The sequence below is a fragment of the Poecilia formosa genome, unplaced genomic scaffold (assembly GCF_000485575.1).
Source record: "Poecilia formosa unplaced genomic scaffold, Poecilia_formosa-5.1.2 Scaffold140, whole genome shotgun sequence".
NCBI lineage: Eukaryota > Metazoa > Chordata > Actinopteri > Cyprinodontiformes > Poeciliidae > Poecilia > Poecilia formosa.
Genome location: NW_006800079.1, coordinates 1,427,059 through 1,447,627, shown reverse-complemented (window position 1 = coordinate 1,447,627; position 20,569 = coordinate 1,427,059). Strand labels below are relative to the sequence as shown.

The window sequence follows — 20,569 nt, the reverse complement described above, 5'->3', positions numbered from 1 at the left end:
TCCCCATCACAAGCAGCCTACTGGTTGACTCTGACACATCTGGGATATATTGCTCCCTTTGGGCACTTTCTCTCACCCAACATGCACACACAAGTTCAGAAATACACAACTGTATCCGTCAGCTGTAGCCAACAGCCCCAATCATGTCCACTGGGAGCAGGTACGTGTCGTTTTCTGTTCACATCTTCACCTGTCACAACGGGACTAAAGTAGTGTAATCAGAGGCAACAAAAACCAGAGGCAAGCCTTTTTAGAGGAGCAACGGATGGCAAGTTAAGCTCTGACTATTTTATACAACAGCGCAGGACATTAGGAAGAAACAAATGTTACAGATTTACTGACAAGCTATCCATTGTCTCTGGTTCATTTGCTGAAGAATTTATGTAGCGCATTGTTATTGTGCAAGTTAGGCCATAAATGTAGGAGCATTGGTACAATGGTTTGCTTTATTTCTTAAAATGATTGCACAGCAGGGAAAAGAATTGCTTGCCACAGCTAAAGTGCTCCGTACAGCAATGGTGCATTATAATAAATTGTACTTTCACAGCTCAGTCAAGTAACATGTAGATTGATGGCACACATTCATCACTGTGGTAAATCACCTCTCCTTCCACACTAATCCTAAAGTAGAAGAATATTTCAAGCTAAGTAAGAAAAATCCTGATTTTCTTTTGTTCAAACAGCTTTGATTATGGACTGAATACCATAGCTCAGCAACTTTACTGCACCAAATCCATTGCTACACATAGGAACATGTTACCAACAAATGGGCTGTGAGCACAATGAATTACGCAGCTGGCAGCAATGAGTAAATGTTCTCTGACCTAGACGCTTTAATCCCTGTCCAGACATGCTGAAAAGCCTCCTATGGAGTAAGATTATTAACTTTAACCATAAAATACATAGAAGATGAATGGGAGACAGAGACCTGTACTAATGACTGATCCTTTGTGCCATAAGGTAACAGATGCAACACTTCACACCATGGAAAACGAAAATAAATGTTTTGAAATACAGTCTGCTGTTCTTTAACTGTAGCTTCTCTAATCTTACACTTTAATAAAGATGAAACAACACACACAGCATAAAGTATAAAATGGAGTATTTCCAACACTTACAAAGGGTCTAATTACTCTTCACAGTTAGTCTGTACACGCCAGAAACATAACCACTCATCTTGACCATCTTTTAAAGAAATAGTGAATGGAATAATTTTTTTGGGAATATAATCTGTTATGTACATTTTGTCTTTACTGGCACTAAATAAATCAAACCCCTCTAAGGATTGCTAACCAGCTTTTATGTTCCCGCTGGTGTCATGTTGATTTATCTTTAGTGATGAAATCCAAGTCTGTGAGGTTAGAAAAGTTCTGATTTTAGTGAGTCACAGTTCTGATCATTATTCCCCTCCTCATATTTTCTATTGCTGGGGTGCCGAAGCTCAGTCTTCTAGAGTTACTATCCTGCAACGTAGAGATGCATCGTATCTCCAACACTTCTCAATAAAATTGCTGAATTCCCTCATCAGCATGTCATTCAGTGCTGCAGAGGCCTGGTACTGAGCCATTTATTTGATTTAGGTTCCAGAGAAGTGACTGGACTTTGACACCCCTGCTCTACTGGATTCAAGTCGGACTCTGACAAGGCAACTCAGGCAGAAGAAACATGCTAAAGTTAAAAGATTGTGTTTAACCCACATTTGAGACACATATAAATGATTTTGCTTACTTTTATGTTTACTCACTGACAAATCCATCAAGAGATGAATGGTTATTTAATCAAAAACCTGGTCAAATAAAATATAACTCATCTAATTGTGGCTACTTTGTTAAAAATACATATTTCTGCAGTTTGGATATTGGCACTATTTTCAAGTTTCTCCTACAAATCTGGACACTGACAGGTGCTAATTCTGGGCTGCAACCAGACCCCAAACTAAGGGTCTCAAATTTCAGTCCCTGAGGTCCTGTGTATTGTAAGTATAGGTGCATTTCATATAGAAGTTTCAGGATACAGTCCACAGAGGACTGAAGCCTGACCTAAACAGTTCAGGGCTGTAAATCATGCTCTGTGTGTGAACTCTTACCCGGCAGGTCACATCCGAGAACCTCCACCCTCATGCCGATCCCAGCAGGTGACCATCGCTCCGGAAAAACTCTGATGTGCTGTGCAACAATCTCGTCAAACCGCCGAACTTCTGGGGTATCGTAGTGGCTGTTCCCTTCAAAAATCTGATTAAGCAGATGGAAAATCATAAAGTTTTTGTAGTAGATTAGAAACGTCATTGTCCAAAGAAGTGTCAAATCAGATTGTGTTTGGTGGTGCGCGAATTTTTGACAATACTCACAAAAAAACTCAAGTGGATGGAAGTAAATTACTATCTCCTTTTTAAGTCTCACTGACAAAGAAAGAGTAAGACTGTCTGAAGTCATGGAGCACAGCTAATCAACATTGTTTCTCTTCTCAGTGTGACATGTGTCATAGAAAATAACAAGTGTGTTGCTTTTGATTTTCAAATATTCTTTGAGGCAGCAGCCTCTGGCAAAGGAAAAGAAAAGAAAAAAAGAAGAGGATTTATTACAAACCTAGAGCTAGACGAGACTAGACAAGACTGCTATTGGTTTCATGGATTAAGCTGTATATTCTGTCTTTAAGATTTCTAAACTAAAAGAAAAAAAAACACCCTCTGATGATTTTCCCAGGATGCTCATTTAAAACGACAGGCAGATGAGAGAGAACAGGATTTTTAACATCAGTAGAAAATCCCGACACTCAGTAGTGCTATTAAAGCGTTTTAAGACAGTCTCAGAAAGGAGAATGAAGAGCCCTGTCTCACGGTGCCTTAGACTGCCAGCAGTGTTGAGTAGTGATGCAGAAAAGACATTTTTAATTAACACCCATGAGAGACAAATAGGGAATGAGTGAACAAGTGGATGAGAGACAGAAAGAGTGAAGGAAAAAAGGGATAGAGGCAGAGACAGAAGCAAGAGGGCTGAGGTGATTAAATGCAATTATTTTCAGAGGGGATGCTGGAATAAAACTGTTTTTTTTTTTTTCCTGCTGAACAAAAAAACAAAAACAATAATGAGAAAACGGACAGAAAGGAAAAAGAAGAGGAGAATCTGTGGGAGATTTATGAGGGATGGGGAAAGTAAATGTTGAGAAACTGACCGTAGAGGAAAGATCATTAATTTTGCATGCATCCGTGCATGATAATGTGCATTTTTATTTACCTTAGCAAAGCCAGTTTTGCTGTCAATGATGTAGCTCCAGTCTTTGCCATTCAAGCTGTGAGCTAGCTTGTACTTTCTCACAAAAGCTCTGTTGTCAGAGCTTGTGCTGCCCTCCAGGCCTCTTGCCCCCTGAGTTATTATGCCTCGAACCGTCTTGGGCACACCTAGATCCACCTGCAATACAGAGAAACACAGTAAAATGCCTCATCAGAGTGCAACTCAGTAATCATTTTTATGATATTAGTAAAAACAGATGGTGCCCACTGAATATACCAGTAACTTAAAGAAGGTACAAGTACAAATGAAAATATGATCAGAATGTTTGGTTTTAACATTTTTTCATATGTGTAGTATTTTACATATATAAATGCATATTCATAGACATCAGAACAGCCAAAAAAAGACAACCAGGAGAGCCACAGCTTCATTTTTAGGTGATATACATCCAGGACGTTTACTGTTTCTTGTGAAAACTTAATGTCATTGTCTAATGAAATGTTTAAATCCAAATGTATGTGGATGACACAGTGATTTCCACACAATATATCTAAGAAACATCTTGATTTGAAACAAATTCAGGACACTTAGGAAATGGCAAAGGTGAAAGAGAAAAAAAGAAAACACAAATGGTGTCCAAAACTTTGAATATTGCCAAATATTATATTGCATTACACTGTTTATGTGAGGGGTTATTATCAGGCAAAGGTTTATAACACCAGAACACTTTGTTATCCGCCTTATTAGACTATTTCATGGATTACTAATGTATTTTTAAAGTCTAAACTAAAAGTTAAAACAATGTATTTTAAACATCATGAGAGAATTTACCTGAAAACGATTCTATTTAAAAATATATTTTACAAATTAGCTGGGCAGCGTCATGACTGCTGACCAACTGAGAAGCAAAACTGTGCACTGAATCAGAAATTAGTGAGCAAAAGCCCTCGTTCTTGCATACATGCATTGTTCTCCGAAGTTAAAGACACAGACCTGTAGCCACTCCTCTCCAGCTATGGGTTGTGTCGGGTTCGGAAACCAACCCGACCGGCTGGCGACCAGTCTGGCTGCCCCCATTGATCCGTGGATGTCCCTCATGGAGGATGCCGAGATCTGAGAGTCAGGGAGAAGCCCAGACAGCATGCCCTGCAGCTCTGAGCAGGGAGCATCTGAACAGGAAACAGAGAGACACAATATCTTAGGTATAAAATCCACATTTTGACAGTCATAAAAGTATATTTTGTTCCAGAAGGCCACATGAACTTAATGTTTACCAGTAATGAAGATATTGCTGGAATAATTAGGAGTCATAAAAAAAATCTGTCAATAACTGGATAACATCCAAGATGGAGTCACATTTCAATGCACTGTAAACTTTTAGCTGTTTACTTTTCACTATGCAGAGTGATTTACAATAGAAGTAGTTGCTTATTGGAAACTTTAAATAGACAACATGGCCCGCCAATTAGTTAGGTTGTAAAGTCAAGCCTGCAGACTGGCCAGAGTTTAAGCACTGAGAGGAAATAAAATGCTGATAGACTTTATGGTTTCAAAGTCTAGATCTCATTGCTATGCAGCCTTTCAAACATAAAGTATTTCACCACCTTCCTAAAATATTGACCCAAATATATATATATATATTTTTTCTGAAAGTATTTTTTTTCCTAAATAATCTTTTGGCAAAAAATGTCTTAGACCATTATTTTTAAGAAGGTGATTTTTTTTTATTTTATTGTCTACCTGCAATATAAGATTCTGTAATGTTGAGCAATAGGTCCCCATTTTTGTAAAACAAATGCAAAAACTAAAACTTGACCATGAACTTAAGTTTACCTGCAGCTGATGACAGCGGTGAGTACAAAAGCAACACTGCATCCAAAAATTCAAGACAGTGAGAACAAGTCTCGCTGAAGCACGAAGTCAGACTGTCATGTAGATTTACATGGAGATTTGATGTGTAGTGATGAGGACACATGAGACGTAAACTGGAAGATCCTCCTGCTGACAGCTGAGGTTTGGAAATGCACTGGACAAACTGCTGGCCAGCTGTTTAAAGTCTTTTTCTCTCTTTTCTTTTCCGTAATACGACTTGCTTTAGAATAGAGGCTGGGACACCGACAGCAATAGTAGCCAGACTGTTCTGGCTAGGTCTGATTTTACACAAAACATTTAGTTTTTAGGAGACAATGGAGAACATTTTTGAAAATACCTCCAGCTTTGCAAGCATTTCCCTGCTTATGGTAATTCTCAGGAATACTATAGTGAATATTTGTACACATGGGAGGTACAATTGTTGGTAAGAAAAAGATGTGATTTTGGTTTTGATCAACTACATAAGTGATCTATAATATAATGTAACGCTTGTAGCAGTGCTGGTAGTTAGCATCCTTTTGTCATCTCAAGAAACTCAGAGTAAAATAAATCAACCCGCCTAACTTTGCACTTTCAAAAAGTGTGTATATCATACTTAATAGATTGCCCCTGTTCTCTTCCACTTAGATTAGTGATAGTGGATTTTGACATCCTTCGGTGCCATAAAATGTTGCTTTTTTGAGCAAATAGAAATGTTAAACATCTATTTTGTTGAGGAAATACAGCTTTTCACAATTTCTTTTCCATTGACTGCCTTAAGAAAAGTTCAATGCGTTGATAGTTTTCAGTTGGACTAATCAAAAAATAGGTCATGAGTCAGTTTCACTTTTAGTTTTTAGCATCGGGAATTTCATCAGTACAGACAATACAGAATAGTGTAGTGTGATATCAAACAATGTTGTAACTGGGTCATTACTGCGATAATTACGCTGCAGTTTCATCAGTTCAGTAGAAGTGGTACAGATGTGTAGCATAAATCAATGAACAGCAGAGCAAAGTGAAGGTTAAAATACACAGGAGGTGCAAAATTTTGTGATGATTGTATAATATTAGGTGATCCTGACCCTGTTAGTAGGCAAAGTCCTCATAATAACATTCTAAAGAGCTTCCACCTAATCATAATTATGGGTCTGAGGTAATTAAGAGTCAATGTTAGGCTAATGTAGGAGAAAAAAATATCTTGTTTGATCCTGGAATGATTTGTTACGACATCAGTTGATGTGTTACACACAGCAGAGCCTCTTCCTGCTGTTTTTCCTTCACCCTGTTTCATTATTTTCCCATCCTGCGGCTGAAAAGTTGACACATAACTTTAACCGAGCAGTCAAAGAGCGATTCATTATGGGGAATTGAGCCAGAGCTCTCCCAAATGGAAAAAAAAAAAAAAAAAGCTAAATGAAAGCATGCTGCAGATCAAAGCGGTGCTGTTTATTACAGAGACAAATGAGTTTTAATCTAATAAGCCTCAAAAATATAGCACTGTGATGAATAATGATGGAAAACAAAGTGAACCAAACATTGTGACCACTTCTGTTTGAAGATGTACTAGGAGAATATGGGCTCACAACAAAAAAAGAGATTTAAACAACTAAAAGAGGAAAATATAGGACAAAGGAGAAAGAAATGGACAAAAGGTCAAGAAGAGGGATGGAATGACAGACCGGTGAGTGAATAGAAAGGTGGAGAGGGATGGAGACAAAGAGAAAGAAAGGGGGTGACAGTGATTGATGGTGACATTCTTCAAGTCTTTGAGGAAATGAATGTTTAATGCAGTGACGTTTGCGACAGTGCCTCTATATGGTAAATAATTCATCGACAACAAACAGCGACAGGCTCCATGAGCTTCCTGAAGCTCTGCAACATTCAGCAAAACTTATTAGCCGTAGGTTTATTATCGTGGAGTTTTATATGTGCCGTTTCTGAGCCTCGGCTGCTGGCCCTTTTTTTAAATCAGGAGTGCAGTGGGAGTCGAGAAGAATATCATCTCCTCTCATCCCAGCAAAAACAGGCAGATGTAACACACCAGCATGAGAGCTCTTAAATTCACACGCTTACACAAAGCAATACGCGCACAACAGCAGAAAACAGTCAAGGTCTCACACAGGCAACCGACGTATGCTCTGATGTTTCACCCACACATGGAGCTTTTTTCCCTGATAACCAGCTACCGCTACAGCCAGCGGAGCTCTACCTGACTGGACACGAGCGCCTCGCAGGCCTGGTGAGAGAAATAATAACCGGTACTGAAAAGAAGCGATTGATAAAGAGCTGTGGTACTGAAATAAAATGGGATTAAGGTGAGGAAGGAGCCGCTGAAGGAGGCAGGCACCAGGAAGATTTAAGGAAGGCGAGACGGAGAGAAGCAAATGAGAGAGGGCTGGAGAGAAGCGGGAATGGAAGCTGTCAGCAAAGGCGAAAGAAGGATAGAGGGAGGGAAGCCAGAATGAGGAGGAAGGGGGAAAAAAAACACAGAGACATTGAAGAGAGATGGGTGAGAGAGAAGCAGAGCAGGAGACATAAAAGTGTGATTTAAGTTAATGACATGTCACTGACTGACTGCTTTATTTCTGTCTTTATAGGCCTGTGTAGGGCATTATCACATAGTGGAAGTGTGTTCGAGTGCACGCTTCTCTGCATGTCTATGAGCAGGAACATAATGTCTGCTAGCAGATATGTTAGGTTATAAAAGTGGAGAAAAATACATTTTACTGCAGCAGAACAGGCTGTTTTGCAGATGTGTACCTCCCAACTATCAAACCCCGTCATTCATTACAAAAGCACAACTAGGGTGAAGCTGTCATGATGCTGCATTTAGTGCTCTGCAAACTTATTTATAACTTTTAAACTTCTTTCACATTTTGTCACATTAAAACAACAAACTTTGACGTATTTTATTTGGTGTGCATTTGTTTTCAGCAGCCCTGGGACAATATATTTTCAACCCGGCTGATGGTGCTTTTGCATCTGCAAGTGTTTTAGGGGCATGTCTCTGCCAGTTGTGCACATCTAGAGACTGAATGTTTGCCCATTTCACTTTGTAAAATACTCCAGGCTTAGTCGCAATGGATGAAGAACATCTGTGAACAGAAATGATTAAGTCCTGCTGCAGATGTTCATTTGGATTTAAGTTTGGACTTTAACTGGGCCATTTTAACACACGGATATTCTTTGATCCATACTGTCTATGTGTTTAGGGTCACTGTCCTGCTGGAAGGTGAACCTACTGTCACCTTTAGGCTAGGCTGCTTTTTTACAACTTCACAACTACCTACCTGAGTCGTTTGGTGATGCTGTCAATTCTCTAATGTTCTCTAATAAAATCACGAGGCCTTCGGAGAACAGCTGCAATAAATTATACAGAGTACCCAATATATATTTTTGTTTCATACAATTTTGTACACCTTTGTGTTTGTCTATCACATGGAATTCAAGTGCAATCGGTTGAGTTCTGTGTTTTTGATGGAAAACTAAGAGGAAAAGGTTGAAGGTGTGTGGAAACTTTTGCAGGGCTTAGCTCCTTAGCTCCACGATTGACTGCCAAAAGCCACAGAAATGGAAAATGGGTGTATGAAAATGACCTGGGAAAAAAAAGTGTGTTGGACGTAATCTCACAGCTCAAAAACGGTGCAATCTGTAAGGTGATATATAATGCAATTTGAGACGTTAAAATATAGTAGAGAGTAGACAAGAGTGCAGGCAGGATGGTTGATAGATGCATATTTATAGATATATATTCCACCATCCTTGTCTGTCATATTGTTTTGGTGCGATTGTGATTTGTGTGGGTGCTGAAATAGCCCTCCTGGATAAAAGCATATCTGTCCCCCTCAATGGCCGCAACAATGGCACCAGGGAGAGGCCCTAACTTAATAATGATACAGCGGAGCAGACACACACACACACACACGCACACACACAGATGGACCCAGTCAGATGACTTAAAATCCTATCTTTCACAGTTTCTCGACACACACAAACACAGACAGTATAATTAAGTTTTATCTATTTATAGTATTGAGCTGATTATGCTGGTTGAAATCGTGTTTGTTTGCCAGGGCTGCAGATGAAAGCTGAGAGCCTGTTACTCTCTGATGTTATCACCCACACATGACACTCTAGTATTATTCTATTAGGACCAAGTGTGTCTCTTTGTGTGTGTGAGAGAGATCCGTGAGTGGGAGTCAGAGAAGGGGGATATGGATATGAAAGAGCGAGGGCAAGAGTGTGAGTGCACAAGAGTGGGTGTGTTGTGGAAGAGAAAAAGAGATAAAAGTACGAACTGAATTTTCATTAGATTACACTCATGAGAAGAAAGGGACATTTCTTCCATTTTTACTCATTCTTTCCCAGCGAATGTTTTCGGGGAAAGGTATTTCTGCTCTGACCAAACCCTCCCACCCAAACTGTGACTCATGTGTTTTTACATGAATCTCACAAAAAATTCTAACAAGACATACAAGCGTGTTTTATATAAAATAACTATTTCCAGTGGCGGGTTTTTTTTTTTACTTATAACAAGACTTTAATCTGCTAGTTGAACTAGAATTTACATGTATCAATATTAAGAGATAATTTATTTATTACAAGCTCCTATGTTTTTCTTGTAAGATAGTTTTATTTCAAGTGTGCTAAGATATCTGGACTAAAAACTAGAACAAATACACCAGATGTTGTGTTTTTGCAGTGTAAAGAATGAGAATCTCATGAATCGGTACACATACTGACTTTGTACTGAAAATAATTAGGACAATTGCGTGCTGCTGTTTTTTGACATAGTAACTTACTTTTTGCCAGGGTGTCACTATCTCTCTTTTTTAGTCATTGGCCGACCATCTTTCAGTGCTGTAAGCACAGTCTGTGATTGCGGCTTAGTGGACAAAGAATAACCCGAGGGTTATAACACATTTTTATTTCTTATCCAGACTTTAAATAATGCTTTTTCATATTAGTTTTTATGAGACTCACGACGTTTGAACATAAAACCCTCATCTAGCTGGATTTTATTATCTGGATTTTCCTAAAATCATGAAATTTTGGCTTCTGATATAGAAAACTGTCAAAGACTATAAAAGTTTAGAACGAGTAATCTATTTAAAAGCGCAGTTCCATTCTTATGATCCATTGTAAATATTCAAAAAATAATAATTATATTTGTTTAATGATTAAACCATACAATGTGTCAAGTTTATGTCTCTGATTTAAGAGTCGAGGGACCAGAAAAAGCAATGATGTGGAGCTTTCTTGATCTCACAGTGCATTGCTTGTTCTCAGTCAGAAACTCAAAACCAAAACCATCAATGAGTTTAGCAAAAACTCAATTAATGATATGGCAAATTAAAGATAAGTATTTGAAATCTAAACATACAAACTATTCCAAACCTGCAAGAAGCAAATTTTAAATTTAGAGTTAAGTACACCATCATTGTTGCAGACAGCATCTGCATAGCATAGTATGCTCTTATGTAATGTTGTTACTGGTTCAGTAATGTGACATTTGAGTAGCATTTGAGACATTTCAACTGACATGGCAGAATTACTACAACAGATATGCAGTCGTGCATTACCTGTAATCTGACAGCCGTAGAGCTCGAACCGCAGTGCGATGCCATTCTTCCAAGCCTGAGGTCTGATTCGAATGAAGCGTGTCAAGACCGGCTGAGGGATTCGGTTAAGAACCACGTCTGTGGCGTCTGTGTTGGCATGGAAAACCTGTTTGGACAGAAGGTAACAGATAAGTTGATATCAATATTAGACTGTTACTTGTGATAAAGCAAAATCCTGTGTTATCGCGATAGTTCTTGGAGTCTCATTTCCAGTTTATGACTGCACTTCTTATTTAGGAGTTGTTTTAATTAAGAAAGGGGTGGGGGTGAGGGAGTGGCCTGAGTCGTATTTCAACCAAAAGCAGAGAGAACTTTAATCTCCTGGGACTTTTTTCAAGCGAGCTGAAAGATTATTTCCCCCATGAATCTTCTTCATTTCCACTGAGGTTTAGGGTCCAGGATTGATTAGTTCGATCAAACCCACTGAAGGGGAGTGTCTGTCTGTTACACATTTCTACTACCGGTACATCTTTGTGGATGTTTTCTAAACATAGATGGCAAATAACATGGCATTGGTTCAGATTATGATATTGTTAACTGATAACTCATTTACATTGTTTTATTATCTTTTAAGAAGAGCTCGTCTCATCTGATGTCAGAGGAAACTTTTCGGTTGAATGAAAACAAATAAAAATCTTAATTAATTTGGGTTTAATTGGACGTGGAAGTTCAGTTCTGAGATTTTAGAGATGTAAGTCATTAGTAATTTATGCCATCCATCCATCCATACATACATACAAAAAATCTTAGCTTTTGTACAGTTGGCTGCGAACATCTGGAGACTGTGGAGGCTTGAATACGGCAACTGAACCACATCACCTATTTATGTATTTACATTTTGAATGATGATGTTTTCATTTTATTGTACTTTGCCTTAGGCATGTAACTGTGTTCTTTAGAACATTGCTGTGTTTTCATATCCTAAAATATTACCAGCAATCCACAAATCGTTAATATTCAGGACTGCAATGAGTGCTAACAAAGACAAATCTGTGACCCTTCGTGAAAGTTCACCGTCTTGGGGACCAGAATTATTTGCCCTTTTTTTCAAGCTTGGCAGCATAACACCAATATAGTTCTCATGAGTTAATATGAAAGTGAGAGCCATGACATCAGAGCCCAACAAAAGAAAATCACAGAGCTAAAGGAAACATGATTTTACATGAGTTAGTGTTTCTTTTCCCTTTATTAAACACACTCTGTATAGTAAATACATAAAATGAATGGAGTCTGTTGACAAAGGGAGGATTGAGCTCAAAGGTTTACTTCCACACTCCTGTGCACAGTCTAAGGGCATGCAGTGTGTGATAAATCAAAGATGTAAGTATGTGGAGAGGAAGCCTCTTCTCACGTCCTCTTGACTCAACCACACACACGCAGGAAAACATCTTTAAATCCTCACACACACAGTGCAGAGATAAACGCCCTCTGTCACCCTTCAGTGCACAAACACACTCCGCCGCGCTACATCCAGACAGAATGGTCGCTGCTCACACACAGACGGCTTCCCTTTCCTTACATGCTGCCCTCGGAGTCTCAGCACACAGAAAAACATGCTGAAAACGATTTCCTCTGAAACTGTGCACATATACAGATAAAAAGAAAATTGAATGCAAGTGCACATGACCAGAAGCACCCTTTTTTGTCTCTTGACATCTCGGCTTCATATCTCTGTCGATCTGACAAAGTGTCAAGTCTTCCCCCTCTCTCCTTCTCTCTCTCTCTCTGGCAGCCATCTCCGCTGGAAAACACAGCTGGGCTTCTGCTTTCCTGCCCTCCTCTCTGTCTGTCTCTTTGACAACTCCATCTCCCTCCATGCTTAGATGATTTACTACTGTAAATTTAAGCGGAAAAGAAAGCCTCTTTGTAATGTTACACTGCTTTTGTAAACTATTCAAATCCATTCAAGCATTTCACACTTTGCCATGTTACACAAACTTTGGCATATTTTACTGGGAATGTTTATGATAAACTATCAGACACATATTTTCAACTCTCCAATAGTGAAAATCTGAAGAGTGTGGCCTGCAGTTTAAATTAGGCTTATCCTCATGTGGATAAATCATATGCCGTGATCTACGGCTACGTTCTCACAGCAGGTCTTGATGTATAATTCTGAATTCTTGCTGAAATCTGAATTTTTTCGTTAGTAGTTTATACAAATAGTTAAAAGTGACTACAATCAGACTTCTGTGCAAATGACTAACAACCCCAAACTGTTCACAGAAGTAATAATAGATGGATAACTTTATGGGTCAGTTTGAAAGTTTATGGAGCAATGACAGCCAACAGAATTGTCACAAGATCATAGCAATACAAAGGAAGCTAATAAAATGAAAGCACAACTAATAGCGTTGGCTTTTTGCGGCACATTGATTGCAACTTCTGAAGAGAAGTCTGTTTGGATGTGTAGTCAGGCCAGAAGTGGTTGGATTGTGATGTGATGGGCTTCAGTGAACAAACAACTTTCATAAGTTCATAATTATAATTATCAGTCATTGTTTATGTCCAGATGTATTGCATCTGGCTTCTTCTGGTGCAGAATTATGATGCATGTCTCATATCAGAGACAAAAGTTCAATTAAATGCAACATGACCATTAACTATTGGATATGTGTTCCTCATCTGGAAGGGGCAGAAATAAGATTTTTTTTTGGTGGGGGATGAAAAGATTGGAATTGGACCGTTCTTCCAGGATCGCTCTTCCTACATTTGCTATATTTATGTGTTCCCTTGTGGAAAACTACTTTCTTTCAACAATGGCTTTCTTCTGTTTGCTCACCAAATTGGTGAGCTTGATGTAAAATAGCTGTCATGTTATCAATTAAACACCACACAGGTGGACTCTCTTTACTGCTGTAATAATGCTGGTTGCACTTAGGGGAATCAAAATAATCCAGGAAAAAAAGCATTCCACAGTTTTATTTTTATTTGCAAAAAACGTTAAAAACTCTGAATAGTTTTTTCCACTTCAGTTTTGGGTTGGTATATCATAGAGGATCCAAACAAAACCCTTTTAAGTTTGTGGTTGTAGCGTGACAAAATGCAAAAAACATGCAAGTCGTTTGACTGATCTTAAAAGATGCTGTTCAATTGAGCTGATGATTCAACTTAATGTGGTTATTAGAGAGAAAGGTGAGCTTTATTTAACTGAGCCAAAGGGCATTTAATTACTTGCTTGGTTACACATTTATAGGTGTTTTGTTTTTAGGTGTGTATGTGTGTCTCTGTGTTCCAGTTATTATTTTCCTCCTGCTCTCCATCAGTTACACAACGGGACCCATTGGGGGGGAGAAAGCAAGACATGGATGAAGGGAGTCTCTGACTGGAAAGGAGCCACTGGGCCAGCTGGGTACTGAACCCGTGACCCAGTGGCTGAATGCTGCAAAATCGCCCCCTGTGACCTCATGTCCCTACAAAGGCCTTCATACCGGAAACCGTGACCACCTAAATGATGGAAAATCGCCTAAAGGCCATACAAGAATTAATGGGATTGTGGTACAGGCTGTAATTACAAATGTGAGAGTGTGTGTCGGTTTGTGTGTCGATGTGTAAAAGTGTAATTATGAGGTCTCACTCTGAGGAGTTTAGAGCTGCTGGGTGCTTTCTGATTTCCCTTGGTGCACAAAGAAACATTTCCTCAGCACATGTACACACGCTCACACACTTACATACTGTATTGAGCCATTGTGCACTTGCATGTTCATGTGGAAGTCTATCCTTGTTGCTGTCCTTTACAGGCTCTCAACTTTCAAGTGAAGTGTGGAGTATCTGTGAGCGTGACGGGCCCCTAAGTGCTGTATACACGCTTCGCTTTGACAAGATTCTGAAGTCCCTTTTTTCTAAATTATTTGTTGTGTTCAGGGTCAACAAACAGAGTTGCGAGCAAAGCTGCAACTCTGTTTGATCTAATACCTCTAACTCTGAGATAACAACTTTTTTATCTGACTTCCATGGGAGCAAAATTACACACATCTTACACATGCTCACATGTATACATATAGCTCCACTAAAATTTACTTAAATGTCCGTAAGAGAGTTGCACCTCAACCACAGGCTGCATGTTTAAACAGGCAGTAATTTGTAAAATTGGCATTTTTGCATTTGATATAATTTTATAATGTTATTCACTCACAAAAAAACATAGCTGGAGTGTAGCTTTGATTTATGCATGTTTGAGAAATCCTTGAGTTTCCCATGGCTGCCATTTGAGGTGACTAAACGCTTGCTCTCACAAAGGCCAACATATTTCCATAAAACCCCTTCAGACTAGTGGCAGCAGCAGCAACTGGCACAAACTACTCCTCAGTCCAACGCTCCTAAGAACGGTTGTAAGTGGCATAACAGAGGAGCAGTGTTGTTATGACATGCTGAAGGCGGAGTGTCAGAAAGAGCAGGAGACAGAAGGCCAATTTTAAGAAATCAACTTGTGAAGTCAAATTTATCTTCGGTCATTTTTGATGAAGCATTTTATAACAATTGAAGATAACATAGTTACTTGATTGTGTTATAAATGGCACAATGTGCCTGGAAAATACATAACACTGCCCTTTAGATGTTGTTCTTGGCAGAACTGATAGAGTTTCTTTAAACTGGTTAGTTCTCAGGTCTTAAAAATAACCAACTGATTGAGGTTAGGGCCATTCCTGAAGCTTAGACCCACAGTCACACTGTGTACTATTGAACATGGCATATTAAAAAACATGTGCATCTGAAAGTGGTTGAATGGAACCAGCAGAGAAAGTTGGAGTTGGGTAATTGCCCACTACTGGCACAGATCCTCCACCCAAACTTACCCTTACTACACTACTGAAATGATGTTGGAATGGGACCATCAACACCAGGAAAAACAAGCATGAGAAAGTGGAGTAAACAAAAGACTCAGACTATAGCTAACGACAGCATGGCATGGGAAAGCAACAATAAAAGTGGCTGCAACAAATACCTGGAGGAACCATTGGATACCTCAGGCTTGTTCATATCAGCAGCTGCTAATCAGCTTAAGTGCAAGGGTTCTACCTGGGTTGGCCCTCCTTCAGTCCAGGGAGATTTACTGCAACAATGATTATTTTTAAAATATTTTTAAAATAATACATATAATGCAATAAATGCATCAAGACAGAAAATCCATGAGTAAAGAGAAAGCAGACAACATCTTTCTATGGGATCCATATGGGAAAGCAATGAACTATTAATTGGGCCTCAAAGGGGATAATAAAATGTTGATTTTGTAAATGAATTTAATGCACACGGGGACCCAAAAGAGTTCTAATATGTCTGACAATCTGAACAGAACTTCAATGTCAAAAAGAAAGCAATATTAGATTCTGCAAAATGTTCAGAGCAACTATCAGAAACACAAATGCAACTATATAGTAAAAGTGATATGAAAATAATTCAGCAAGATGGAAATTATATTTGAATTTGTTGCAAAACTTAAGGAAACCCAGTTGTATATGTCATATGTTACACTGCTGTGAGCTTTACTACAGTTTTTATCTTTGCTCACTAAAAGGAAAGAAAACAGTTTTTCCTGTGCTAGCTCCCAGGTTAGAGTTAGAATCCACAGAGAGGAGATGTAATGGGATATGGAGCATCCCTGGGGGAGTTAACTCCTAAATTCACTTTTAAGAGTTTCTTCCTGGAAGGCATCTGCAACAATTAGCTGATGAACTACACCTGTGACCTGGCTCAGGTTGTTAACTGCCTGTGCACGTCTGTCTGCATTTGCTAAGCATCCACGTTTTTCAGAAAGGGACGAGGTAAGATGACACCAGGAAGGTAAGCAGATGCTAACCTACCAAGCCTTGCATATTGAAAATTGATGTTGTACCAAAACAAATTGGTACAATCGGTGCAAACAGAATCTTCAAAACATAAGAAACAGATGACAGGTCAGAGAGAAAGATAGGCTAGATTATAAAACAATATAACAATCCTTAAACATCTCACTTAGAATTGTTCCATTCATCATTCAAAATGTGGAAGCATGGCACAATGGCAAAACTACATAAACATTTTAATCTACCTAAACTAACAGGCCGAGAAGGAGAGAAGCTCTGCAACAAGGAAAACTATTTGAGGTTCACATCGCAGCCTGGTCTTTATGTAAGAATGAAAAAAAAAAAAACAACAACAAAGAAATAGTTTAAAGAAAACCTTACAAGGCAGCTTTTTACGACAAGTCGTTCGGCATTCAGAGTAAACACGTGGAAGAAGGTGTTTTTGTCGGATAAGTATAAAATAGATTTTTTCCAACCTACAGGCAAAATGTTGTGCTTAAGAATGTCTCATGTCATGTTTTCAAATGGCCCTAAATCTAAGTGAGAATTTGCTGGTCACAGATACTCACCATAAGCAATTTTTCAAAGATAAATGGGCAAAAAATTCAGACTTTTTGTGCAAAGCTTACAAACTTACACCAAAAGACGTATAGGTGTGAGGACAAAGTATTGATACAAGATACACAAATGCATGCTCACTTGTTGAATTTTTATTTAACAAATCTGAAAACCCACATATATTTATTCAAACTTTATAAAATCAGAGTAAAACAACATTGAAGTATGAGACAAAACATGAGTAACATTAAGGGGTGTGAAGACTTGCAAGGTATTTAAGGTATTTAATTGTATTTTACAGACTAATTACATTAAGTGGAGGAAACTAAAGAGAGAAATGGATATGTTATACTGAAGTACAGGTACGTACTTCAGTACGTGTGTCTGTGTGTGTCGGGAGCCTGTAGGACCACAGTCATTCAGCCAGAGTCGACCCACAGAGACCTGCTGAATTATGCAAATGTCCGTGCTGACTCTGCTCTCTACGCATGTGTGTGTGTGTGTGTGCTCTACGCATGTGTGTGTGTGTGTGTGTGTGTATGCATGTGCGCGCATCAAGTTATAAAATAGTAAAATGCCTCCCACATCTCCTCCCATTTCCTCACACCAGGACAAATATGCACTTCAGGGACTTCAGGGAGGTTACCTCTCTGTGACAGCTACATCCAGGTGTGTGTGTGTGTGTGTGTGTGTGTGTGTGTGTGCGCACGCGTGTGTGTGTGTGACATGTCTCCAAGACAAAATTACAGTTGGCACCTTTGTAATATCTCCCTTTGTCTTGTTTCTCTCTTCTGGTCTCAGCTTTTCTGTCTTCATTTGTCATTGATTCATCTCTCCACTTCTTTCTGCTTCTCCCTCACCTCCCAACCTTCCTCCCTTCACTCCGTCGTTTTATTTTCTTTCCTCCTCCTGACATGCTTCCAGGCTGTGTTGCTGAGACCTCCAATTTATCCAGAGGGATTTGTGGTCAACACCCCTGTCTGCTATTCTCATTATTCCCGCTCTCCTTCTTGCCTCAATTCATCCATCCATCTCTCTCTCTTTTGCTCTGTGATTCCCTTATGAACACTTCTTCCCGCTGTCAGCCTGTTCCCTTCACTCACCTCTTCCCCTCTGAACCTCGTTTTTCTCCCTCTGGCTTCCAGCTTTCTTCCGCCCTCTTCACAGCTCATTCTTTCTATCAGTTTAATGCTTGACAACCTAACATTTTGCACTTTCTGTTTTCCAAATATTGTTCATGTTTTTCATTTCAAAGTACCTCTTGCTCCTTTCTCATGTTGCATTCCTTCATCCATCTTTGTTCCTCTTGAATAAAGTTTTTCATTTTTATACGACTTGGCTTGGTTCCAGTGGTGCAATGACCACAGAGAAGTCTGCCAGCATTTCTGAGGACTACATGATTACAACTGGATTGCTTTAACATTTATTAAAAAGAAAGTCAGCAGAAAGTCTCAACGTATTTAAGATGCAGGCTATATGTCTCAGAGTAAGACTTTATCATGTTTTTAACTTTGCGAACAAAATGCTTTTCTGTTTCATGATATTGATGACTTCTGATGATTCTTAAAACAATGAATGCTACTCTCTCCAGAAACACGCAGACAACTAGCCACACACTCACATCTGAGGGCAATTTAGAGAAACCAATTTACCAAAAAGTTATGTGTGTGGACTGTGGGAGGAAGCCAGATGGAGGTAGTCTGCACAGGAAGAACGTGAAAACTCCTTTCAGAAAGATGCCAAGTCAGGATTCGAACCCACGACTGTCTTGCTGCAAGGCAACAGTGCTACCAATTGCACCAGCCATAAATAAATAGTGTAAATACATAAAAAGTAGAAAAAAAAATGTTTTTGTAACCTTGTTTTTTGTTAAAGCAACTGCATTCAGAACCGGTTCCTGCTTAAAACATGTTTTCAAGACTTTGTGTTCAGCATTACCCAGCTCAGGTTGGACCCGCATGAGTTTGTCTTTTTTGTTTGGTGCAAATCAAACACCAAACCTCAAATGTACTACTTTTGTTGTACATCAAGCATTTCTTTTTTTTGCAGTGCTTGCACTGTACAATGTACACAAGAGATGTGCAAAAAAAAAAAACAATGTAAAAAATAATATTTTCCTTTTTTTTTTCTAATTTTGGAGATTTGCACTAGCCCCTGGGTCGTGCTGTCCTGGGAAGTCAGGCATGTTTTCTATTTTAAAAACTGCCTTTTATTTTATCCACCAATACCTCCACAATAGTGTAATAATGATGTAGCAGCCTTGAAATGTTGGTTATGTTTTTCAACATTTTTGGTCCTGCACCTTTGTTTTTTTATGTTGTCTTAGGTCTCTGGGTGCAACTATAAAAATATTTATTATTTTTCATAAATGTTATGTATTTTAGCCAACATTTCTAACTTAATTTTCAATGATTTGTTCTCTGAAGATCTGTGCTTGTCCTGACTGTACAGGATTTCCAAACAGGGGCAAAATATGTCTGAACATTATCCTTCGTGTTAAAGTCAGTTTGAGTCCCTTTAGGTTCAAAACAGGCATTAAACGACATTATCAAAACCATTAAAGATCACACAAATCATCAGGATGTTGCGTGACAGCAGCACCACCCCTATGGGCTGCCTCCCAGATGTTTAAGTGACTGGAGTGAAGTGGATGGTTTATTAAGGGCCACTCATCTGAGACAAATGTTAACATGCAAGAAAAATGAGGTCGAAAACGCACCCATCTATGAGAATGCGTCTTTAATTTCTGTAAGTATTGCATTTACAAGGAAAACTGCACACTTAATGCACATTTAATAGCTTTATTTAGAAACGTTTAATCATTGTGTCTCCCATTTATTGAATAGTTTTACTTTTACTAGTTATTTCGGAACACCTCTAAGAATCATAGCATAGTTGAACAGCAATCGTTGATGACTTTCTCAGACACAAAGCAGCGGAAGAAAGCATAAAATATGGCGTGCTGACGGTCGGAAGGAAAGAGGAATGGAGAAGGTGCAACAAAAAGGGGAAGACGGATATTAAACAGATGTAAAGATGGATGAAGAGATTTTAGGAGAAACAGGGAAGGAGAGTAGAAGATAAAAAGTTTAACAAAAACACTGATGGATAAATACATAATTACAAAAACAGAGTCTGAACATTTGTAAACAAAATTACTAAAAACCGAGGATGCAAAACAGTTGCAAAGGCTAGTTAAGTAATTTTCACAGAGGACAAGCAGTGAATTAGTTGACATTCACTCAATTTAATGTAGCACAGCTTACCGTAAATATCTCAACGCACATTAGAAAACAAATGATGTAACTCGCACAAATTTGAAGTCAGTTCAGTCCCATGATTTAGAGAGATTCATACTCTTTGACATACATTTCAATGTGCTTTTAGTGATAAATGGCCGACTTGTTACACAAACTGGTAATTAAGTTTAAATCAAATCTCCAAACAGTTCTGTAATTCTAAATATTTGGTTTGCCTCCATTCTTTCACAATGAGATAATGATTCTCAGACCTACATTTAATG

At 38.7% G+C, this 20,569-nt stretch overlaps 1 protein-coding gene across 3 annotated transcripts in view; it reads right to left on the bottom strand.

Moving 5' to 3' along the window:
• LOC103145333 (neuropilin-2-like) overlaps positions 1–20,569 on the bottom strand; it is a 112,886-nt gene that overhangs the window by 37,665 nt on the left and 54,652 nt on the right. For all 3 annotated transcript variants that reach the window (XM_007562715.2, XM_007562716.2, XM_007562717.2), the window contains exons 8-11: positions 10,667–10,811; positions 4,224–4,399; positions 3,234–3,407; positions 2,087–2,231 (exon numbers count right to left, since the gene is read on the bottom strand). In XM_007562715.2, coding sequence (XP_007562777.1) covers positions 2,087–2,231; positions 3,234–3,407; positions 4,224–4,399; positions 10,667–10,811 — 640 coding nt within the window. The remainder of the gene's footprint in view (positions 1–2,086; positions 2,232–3,233; positions 3,408–4,223; positions 4,400–10,666; positions 10,812–20,569) is intronic.